The sequence below is a fragment of the Mesitornis unicolor genome, unplaced genomic scaffold (assembly GCF_000695765.1).
Source record: "Mesitornis unicolor isolate BGI_N332 unplaced genomic scaffold, ASM69576v1 scaffold2857, whole genome shotgun sequence".
Taxonomy (NCBI): Eukaryota; Metazoa; Chordata; class Aves; order Mesitornithiformes; family Mesitornithidae; genus Mesitornis; species Mesitornis unicolor.
In genome coordinates, this window is record NW_010194136.1 from 1 (window position 1) to 9882 (window position 9882).

General features: G+C 37.9%; 1 protein-coding gene across 1 annotated transcript in view; it reads right to left on the bottom strand.

The window, feature by feature from the left end:
* Positions 1 to 936: 936 nt before the first annotated feature.
* KIAA1524 (KIAA1524 ortholog) overlaps positions 937 to 9882 on the bottom strand; it is a gene marked incomplete at its 5' end in the record, with an annotated part of 15869 nt that continues 6923 nt past the window's right edge. Inside the window, 9 exon segments of the mRNA XM_010187674.1 lie at positions 937 to 1146; positions 2012 to 2122; positions 2206 to 2277; positions 5314 to 5506; positions 6143 to 6261; positions 7110 to 7209; positions 7968 to 8109; positions 8726 to 8885; positions 9375 to 9602. Of these exon segments, the coding sequence (XP_010185976.1) occupies positions 937 to 1146; positions 2012 to 2122; positions 2206 to 2277; positions 5314 to 5506; positions 6143 to 6261; positions 7110 to 7209; positions 7968 to 8109; positions 8726 to 8885; positions 9375 to 9602 (1335 nt within the window).

Here is a 9882-nt window from a genome sequence, read left to right on the forward strand (position 1 = left end):
TGATTCTGTGGTTCTGTGATTCTGTGATATAAATTACTTAAACACATGTTCAGAGTATATGGCAGCATACAATTCAAGCAAAAAAGAAGGCACTTCCACAGTGACCACACTAGATACACAAGAAACCCCATAATGGACAAAGTTTCATAAATTTTTCCTCCCCCAGTGTCTCTCTTATTGGCAGCAGAATGCCTTTGAAATTGTCTAATATAAGGCCTGCTACCATTATTAAGCAAGAAACTTGCTCTCTGTTTTATCAGCTGCTTTGCCTTGCTGACACCTAGTGACGAGATCAACCCATGTGAGCTGAAAAGCCAAAGATCTTTTAAGCCTTTATTCTTCATAAGCATATTCTGTTTTCTTAACTAGTTTCAATTCTTACGTACTTTTTGTGTTTCACATGTCCTTTCTCAGCTTAAGATCCTAAAGAAATAACACTTATAAATAAATTGGGACACACATGGTACCTTCTTCCTCCCTACCTCATTTTACGTAGTTTCAGACAAATTTGCTACAGAAGTCAAAGATGCAAGCTCCTACGTTATGCAGACATACTGTACTGGCTGCTTCTTCAGACTGTTTATAGCATGCTGTCAAGACAGCATATAAGATCAAAGAAAAAAGCTGAGAGTATAGTACAATACTAATAGAAACTAAGTATTGTTAATTCTGTTTCTTACAAGAACAATGCTCCCTTTTATACAAAGGTTGTGCTATTTCCTGCACTGGACCTTCAACATCTACTTCAGTTCTCACTCTATTTAACATATTAACTTCTTAAATAACTTAAGTTAACCTCATGAACAAGCATATAGAAGAAAAAAAATAATTTTCACATGGAAACATGAAGTAACATGTAATGTTGCCCTTCTAATGTGCTATAGCCCAGTAAAGGGCTTCATCACTCTTTAAATACAAAGTACTCATTTAGAGACCTTACATGTCTTACCTCTGAAGAAGATCAACATATGATTTTTTCAGTATTTCATGTTCTTCAGCAACATTTTGTAATTTCCTGTTGTGCTTAAAGAGCTGTTCAATATCAGTCTCTGCTCTTTCAGATTCTACCTGTTGAGCTTTCAGCAAATCATTAAGTTCTTCATTTTTTCGTTCTGCATCCTTTAACATTGCAGCGAGAGTTCTTGCCTTTGAGAGGAAAGACAGCCCCCACCAAAAAAAACCCACAATTACAAGCAATTCTGTTTCACAAGACACTTTGTAATAGGCATATTTGAGACCATAGATCGAACACTAAAATGCAATCAGCCACTTCACAAAATAGATTTCTCTCACCTAGTATTAACTACAAATTAGTTTGTTCACTCTAAATTCTTTTAGCTCCCTTTATAGACAGCATGAGAAGGGAGGGAAGGAAAAAAGTAAAATATATATTTTAGCTATTTATTTAGTAATCTGCAGCCCAATCTTTATTTATAAGCTTTAAAGAACAGAAGTTAATCTGAGTTTTCAATGCACAGCTCAAATACATGTCCCAGAGTAGCAAGCTTTATTTGAAAGTTCATTTTTGACAAGTGATTAAAAAAGACACAAAGAAGAAACAATTCTTCATAGACAGGGCTTTGAGCAACCTGGTCTGGTGAGAGGTGTCCCTGCCCATGGCAGGGGGTTGGACTGGATGACCCTTAAGGTCCCTTTCAACCCAAACCATTCTATGATATATCAGCAAATTTTACACAGAACTCTAGAAAGTGGCTTTATTCATTTTTAAGACTACTACCATTAGATTAACATGAATGGTTAACAAATGGTAATCAGTACAATTAGGTTAGTTTTGTGGACTTGCTAGAAAGGAAAGAACATTAAAGATAACTGTTCCAAAGAACAATGCAGAGAAATACAGGATGTCCCTGATGAAAATCAAGACCACTCCAGCTTGCAAGCACAGCTTACAACTAAGGCGTTTCTGTGCATGCAATCACAGTTAAAGCTAACCAGCCAGCAATTACTCAGCCCTACCTCAGTGTACCAGAAAGAAGCTCCTGCTACTTACCTCAGCCTCAGCCTGGGTTCTTTGAAATTGGTACTGAGCCATCAGCTTATCAGCCTGAGCCAGAGCTAGTGCCTTTGCTTCCAAAAGGTCTTGCAGCCTAGTTTCTTTAGACTGTACATAGGAAACACAGTTTTCATCTACATTTTCTGAATGTACAGACAGTAATGTAGCCATATATATTAGTTTGTACTCACTGCTAATGCCAACAGCTTTTGCTCATAGACCTCCATTATGTCAGATATCCTCAAACCAGTGATTGGCTTCATCTGTGGAAATAGTTTCCAGTTACTGCTACTGTAAGTTTGCATTTACTTAAACAGGTAACGTGTGCCTAAAGAGCTCAGTAGTTTTGTGAACTCCATCTGTACACTAGCTCTTTCAAATTCTTAGTTTTGTATCTGAGACTGTCTGCCCAAAGGCATCTGTGTGACTCTTGCATAAAGTTTGTGAATAATTGGACTATTTAGGCTGAATAGAATTAATCTTCGTAAGACTATCAGTCCAACACAATGAAAAGATAACATCACTCCTCTAAAAGTGGTGCCCCTTGGTCTAATCTTTGCTGGAGAATTAGCAATTCCCTCCTCAGACACCTAAAGTTATTTGTCCTAATATTAACAGCATGAAATGCATATGGCTAAAAATTCTTGTTTGTGCTTCGTGGCCTTCTAAACATATAGATTATCAGAAGAGGCCCAGTGAAGTTCCCAAAAGGATACTATCCAGAACAGAACTTACTATGTTAACTTATTGACTTACTAAAGGAAATTTATTTACCACATATGGTACAAGTCCCAAGTGTTTATTTGCAGATGACACCAAGCTGAGCAGTGCAGTTGACAGGTCTGAGCAATGGGATGTCACCAAGAGAACCCCATGAGGTTTAACAAGGACAAGCGAAAGGTCATGCACTTAGGTCAGGGCAACCCCTGGTATCTATACAGGCTGGGGGGTGAAGGGATTGAGAACAGCCCTGGTCAGAAGGACTTGGGGACACTGGTGTATGAAGAGCTGGATATGAGCCAGCAAAGTGCACTCGCAGCCCACAAGGCCAACTGCATCCTAGGTTGCATCAAAAGTGTGGCCAGCAGAATGAGGGAGGTGATTCTGCCCCTCTACTCTGCTCTGGTGGGACCTCAGCCAGAATACTGTGTCCAGTTCTAGGACCCCCAGTATAAGAAGGACATGAACCTGTTGGAGCAGGTCCAGAGGAGGGCCATGAAAATAATCAAGGGACTGGAACATGTCTCCTATGAGCAAAGGCTGACAGAGTTGATGTTGTTCAGCCTGGAGAAGAGAAGGCTCTGGGGAGACCTTATTGTGGCCTTTCAGTACTTAAAGGGGGCTCATAAGAAAAATGGGGACAGACATTTTAGTAAAGCCTGTTGTGATAGGACAAGGGGAAATGGTTTTAAACTAAAAGAGGGTAGACACAGATTAGATAAGGAAGAAATTTTTTGAGGGTGGTGAAACACCGGAACGGGTTTCCCAGAGGTGGTGGATGCCCCATCCCTGGAAACATTCAGGGTCAGGTTGGATGGGGCTCTGAGCAACCTGATCCAGTAACATTTTCCCTGCTCACTGCAGGGGGGTTGGACTAGATGACCTTTAAAGGTACTTTCCAACCCAATGCATTCAATGATTAAAAGATATGCCCAAGTCAAGTGACAATGCTACTTGGAGATTTCAGGATACCTTTTTCTCAGGCAGTGCTACTATAACACCAGTTTTGAGCATCTGTTCATATATGCTGAGGCATGGCCAAGTGCAAGCTCTGCCACCAGCTCGTTCATACAATGAACACCTACTGAAAAGCTACCATCTCTGCATAATTTTGAACCATTATGCAAGAAAGTTTTTGCATAATAACAGTAGCCTCCACATAGGTCCAGTTTTTTTTCCTGCCTGCAAATTTGGCATCTCTATGTCCTTTTAGATATTACTACTATAAGAAAAGCTTCTGTAAGTTCCCTTCGCTCTCTGTACAGTAATACTATTAGAAGTGTTTTCTCAATTATGTTTTTACACACATTTGAGCTTCACACAACATATGGAACACAGAGAGATGAAGTACTGGGTATTTTAAGTTAATGGGTATATTGATTTTTAAAGGAAAGTTCTACTAATTGGAAGGTCTAAAAAAAGATCCACTTAGTTCATCAACAACTTTCTCTCCTCAAAAATCAAAGCAGCTTTACAATCTGTCATATTACTGGAAGCTGCCACACTAGTGCTGTTAGGCACCTGTGGCTGCTTTGACTTACATTAACATATACACAGCAGTGCACCCGCAGACTCTCACTGCAATCTTGAAAAGGATGATCAGTGAGAGCATCCAGTGGCAGAGTACAAAGTAAGCCAATGAAGACTCACTTAACCTTTTTCACTATTATTCTAGTAGTTGGCTGTAACTACTTGTTAAGTTCTTAGTTATGTTCTTAGTAGTTGACTACTCATTGAGTTTTGTTCTTATCAGTTACAAAGAGAGGAAGGTTGCAAAGCTAAGGCTGGAGGCAGTGGCACTCTTACAGATATCAAGCCATTATCAGGCACTTCTGTGCATATTCCCAATTTGCATACTGTTCTTTTAAGCCAGAAGAATATAGAAGCAAAAATCCATCATTCAGTCTAAAGCGGCTACAAAGCAACTAACTTGCTTTGAACAGAAAATAGAAAGAGGAAATATATTCAGTACCTGACAGTATGGCTGGCAAAAAAGCACACCGTATGTGGTGTCTGTTTGAGAGTCTCATTCACAATGCATGCTGCTGCAAAGGGAAGCAAAAACTTTTCTCTGAAGTAGTAATAGTGCCTTTTCAAGAAGGCACAGAAATTGAACTGCAAGTGCTAAGGAGTTAGCTACAGGCAAGAAAAGGAAAATGTTCATATGCCTGTTTAGGCATACCAAAGATGCACCATACTCAAAGGAGCACACCATCTCTGTTCTATCACACCTTATTTCCTAGGAAGGGGTGGGTGGGAGGCCCCTTTTATGTGTCTCAGCAGGTCTAGGCAGTTGTGACTATATCTGACACCTGCCTCCACATCTGACAGCTAGAAGAGTGTGGGCAACACCACCAGAGAAAGGAATCTTAGTAAGGTGGCCCAGCTTCTGATATAGCACTAAGAATCATCATTCAGCTATGCTAAGGAGCTTAGTAAAAGGAGCACATTCTAAATAGGCAGGCATCTATACTGAACTCAATTGATCCATATCCTATAATCTGACACTTGGATTTTAATTTCCATCCCGTTCAGTAAAAGTGTCAAATATTTAATAGCGGTGTACAAATTCTACTAACCTCTAGTGCAGATTCAAGTTTTTTTATTAATTCCTGGATATGTGAAGTTGTAGACTCATCACTTGAGGGACAGGATGAAGAACATGTCACCGAAGGAATGCCAGTCACAGGTAACTGCATTTGGATTCTTTTTGATGTATGCTCCATTTCTTGTTGTCTGTAAGCATTATTTGCCGCAATGCTTTCACCAAGCCTGTATAAACATAAAGGCTGTTAATGAAACCGTCTGCTACAAATATTGTTGCAAGAACTGAAGATGAGAATAATTTCATAATATAATTAACTTCTCTTTCATTGAAAACAGACTGCTAGAGGCAGTCAAGTCTGTATTATCACACAACATTTAGATGCAGCATCAGACACATGCCCAAATTGTCCAGAGACAGAGAAAACAGAACAAAAACCACCAAAACCAAACAAAGCCTGTCATGGCTAGTCTTTAGAAACAAAAGCAGTATCTCGACAGAAAGGGCATGGTGTTTAGCTCTTCTTGAGCAGAAGACATCAGATGATCTGCTTCATTAGCTTGAGAAAGAGGTAATTTCACATGTCATTATTCAACTTAACTAGGCTACTGTTTTTACGTTAGAATATTGAGAAAGTATTTAGTAAGGCATAAAAATAAGCCTCAATCGTGAAAATGTAGAGTGTTACCGATAAAGCTTAGTTTTTACCTTGTCTGTGATGCTATTTTACAATACCACATAGAGTACAATTTTTCTAAGTTTTCCATCTCTGATGAACTGAAAGTAATATGCCAAGAAACATGAATATCACTAAGCCCATAAAAATGTCAAATCCTACCAGACTACCACAGAAGTAAACTTACATTATGGCAGGAAAATCTGGTAAGGGTGCAGCCTCAAACAGTATTCGAAGTCCCACTTGGACTTGATCTCTATGATCTGATGTTAATGCAAACGTCAAAGGTGCAATCAAGTGTTGATCCTAAAAAAGAAACTACTTTGGTCAAAACATAACAGTAAACAACAAAAAAACACACCACCCAGATTTCACGGTATCAAAGCCTATGAACACAGAAATGTTTTATTCAAAATTTAAGCTACCTTCTTAAAGTTTGCTTTTCTAAGTTTCTGAGCGTTAAGTCAATGGAATAAAAGTGATTTAAAAAATAGTTTACACTTCAGAGTATTTCAAAACATGTTTTCCCAATAAAGCTAACAAAAAAGGAAAAGAGACTTCAAGTGCTTGATTTCCACCATCAACAGTCACAAGCTTAAGTTTTATAAGCTTTTCCTGATGACTGCAAAACTCTCATTGCTACTCATTAAATGACAAAATTCCCATCCTTAAAAGATGACCCTCCAAAACAGCGTGAATGATCTGCATTACTTTTCTGCCTACAAAGTAAAGTGTTAAGGTACCATCTGACCCAGTTACCAGAAGCTGTTTTGACTATGCAAAGTCACAAATTAGATGTATATATTTCACGGTAACCAACTCCACAAATAATGAAATGGTTGTGATAACTTTTTTCTAGTTTGCTATCTTTAAACTGCAGTCCTAATGCAGTCTTAAAAGGATAATTGTTACCAGGCAGCTGAAGTATGATTTCACATGCATTACTGAAATAAATGGAGTAAAATCAAACTGCACCTATCATAGAAGAAGTAACAATGAAACAACCTTTAAGAATTGTGCCCAGGGGACTGTATCTTCCTAGAAGTTTTACCACTTCAGAGATAAGCATGCAAAATATTCAGAACTAAAACTATTGGAGTGCAGTTAACACTTTCCTTCACAGATAGGCCTTATAATACATTTTAAAATCATACCTGTAAAATTTTGTAGAAGCTGACCTCCATACCAGACACATCCTGCTTCAGTCTGCTCATAAGATCAAGTGTTTTCAAAATAATATCAGCAGCAAGTTTGCTTTTAAATATACAAAGAGAAAAGTAAAGCAGGAAGAAAAAAAGGCAGAGCAAGATTTGTCAAATCAGCACTGATATAAATTCAGTCAATTTAAAATGAAATAAAAATACTTTCACAAAGAAATTAAATAAGTCTAGCAAGGCAACAATGCCAACACTGAGATCAGTGTTCCTTGGACATGCTGTTGAGCTTCTCCAGCATGTCAAGGATGGCAACAGTGAAGACCAAAAAAACCACTTTCAAGTTGAAAATCAGGAGTGTTTAATCATAGATCAAGTTACACTTCACTGTTTTTTGGCCACATAACTCAGTTACATCAAGATTCAGGTTAATGATGCTAAGCTGAAGAAATATATATTCCATTTTCAGTGCAATAATTCCCTCCCCATATATATGATATTTCTGAACTCTAGTTTCATAAAAACAAAAAGAAAAATTAGGTGTCATGAGCAGTTCTAGTAAGCTTCAACTTGGATAAGCTTGAACTACTGCATGAGGTTTAAGGTCATTATACCACATAAATGGATCTCCAGCCTACGTCAAAACCAGTATCTGAATGCTTATACTAGGTCTTATTATTGACCTGACCAGCAACATTACTTTCTATTGCCACAAAATTACTAAGTTTTATTTTAAAATAGTATTGATGTACATGAATTTAAATGGTATTTTCTCTACAATAGACTTTAAACTGGAACAATATCACAACTGTCATTTAGTCTTGCTAAATTAGATTTTAGATAAATTTGTGTGCTCACCACATTTTAGTGTCCACTGCTTTTGTCCGAAAACCAGTGTCAATCACACTGTAGGTAAATTGATGTTCTATTAGAGACATACACTGGCTAGCAGTCAGTACCTTTGAGGCATGTATTTTCAGTATGTCATCTCTACAGAGCAGTAGATTGAGTTAAGAATAAACCGAAAATACCTATGCTTTAGTATCAGCACAAAAGGGCAACATTTTCTAATAATAAAGGTCACAAAAGTTACAGTATTGAAGCACAAGAGCCTCCAAAAATGCTTTTAAAACTCAACTACATAAACCACTTAAGTCATGCTCAACTTAAGCCAATTGAGCTTCACTTTTCAGCTAACACACACACTTACTTGGAAAAAGACAGCTAAGAGAACCCACAAGAAAGCGAGTGGCATAAAGAAAGATGAACAAGAAGCAGTAAACAATCAGTTCCCTAATACAAGAACTAGTCCTCTAGGAGTGAATTAGCAGAGAGACTTGCACACAACTCTGCTTAGCTGCAGGACTGCATCCTGCAGTCATGTCCTCCTTACTGCATGACACTGTGGACACTAAGCACTCCAAAAGGAGCATAAAACTGTATCATTCCACATTATTTTTCCTTGTTTCACTGACAGAAATCTACTTATGGTCACAAGTAAATTTAGGGCAATTATTGTCATTAAAAGCTGTTAAAGTGACCCATGATGGACATTTCTAACAGATCATGGTGGAGAAACAATAAATTAACTGCCACAAAGCATACTAAAAGGATATTTGTCAGGACATTAATAGCCTTGACCATTCTTTCACACTTTTTCTTCAATAATAGCTCATCCACAATTTCTTCTGTTATCTGAAGATGATCAAGAAGAACAGGCAGCAAAAGATCCACTAATTGTTCAGCTGAGGCACTGTTCCCAGTATTAATAGCATCCTGTAATAAGTATTGACATAAAATAAAATGTGTTTAAAATTACAGAACAAGGAATCCAAGCCTATGTTACCCACTTCCTCCACCAGCCTGTCTTCTAGCTTTCCCAGCCTCTCGCTATTTCAGGTTTAAGACTGTTGATCAGGACTATACTGGACGAGGAAGTTAAACAAATAGCACAGAAAGAGCAGAAACTCTTCGTCGCTTCTACAAGTCCTAGAAAGCAATTCTTTGGTAGCTTTGTATCTACCTCATGACTTCATGAACTGCTGTACCTTCCACTTAACTTTCAATGCAGACATGTTTCTAAAATCCAGCATGTCTTGAAAAGAAAAGTTGGTTTACAAAGTATGGAAATCTAGAACAGGAAGAATTTTATTTCAGGTATATTTTACAGGCTCTTTTCCAAGGAAAATGTTAATAGTAGTTTAAAAATCAATTAAAAATACAGCTGCTAAGAAGCTCTTTAAACTCAATTATCAGTCTTGGTACCTCAAAAATCTCTTTGAATAGTTGTAATGCTAGAACTGCACAGTCTTCAGAGCCTTCCAGGGCCTGGTTTGACAAGTGCACCAATGCAACAGATGGTTCAAAAGTCTTTGAGCAAGTCACAAATCTGGTATTTCCAGAGACCGGCAAGCCAGATGGTTCCAGTATTGCCTGCTGCAGGGTATGACGCAGCTCTATCACAGAACAGAAGGCAAGCAGCAGTTCTAAGATCTGTGTGAAGTGAATGAGAGTTCAAATGCTTTTAAATCAAGTACTTATACAGAAATCACAACTCCCATAGAACAAATCTAAAAAGATATGTAACTTCTATGCAACTCCTTTTAGCAGTTTCGAGTTTTCTGAAGAATGGTTTTCTGTCCTTAAAGTTAAGTCAGCAGCAAAAATTCAGTTCATTAGACTGGTTAAGGCTTGTGACAGCTAGTATTCAGTGTATTTCTTTCCCTTCTTTTTTACAAGAAGCATGACTGCTGGATAGTAATCTATTAAGCAG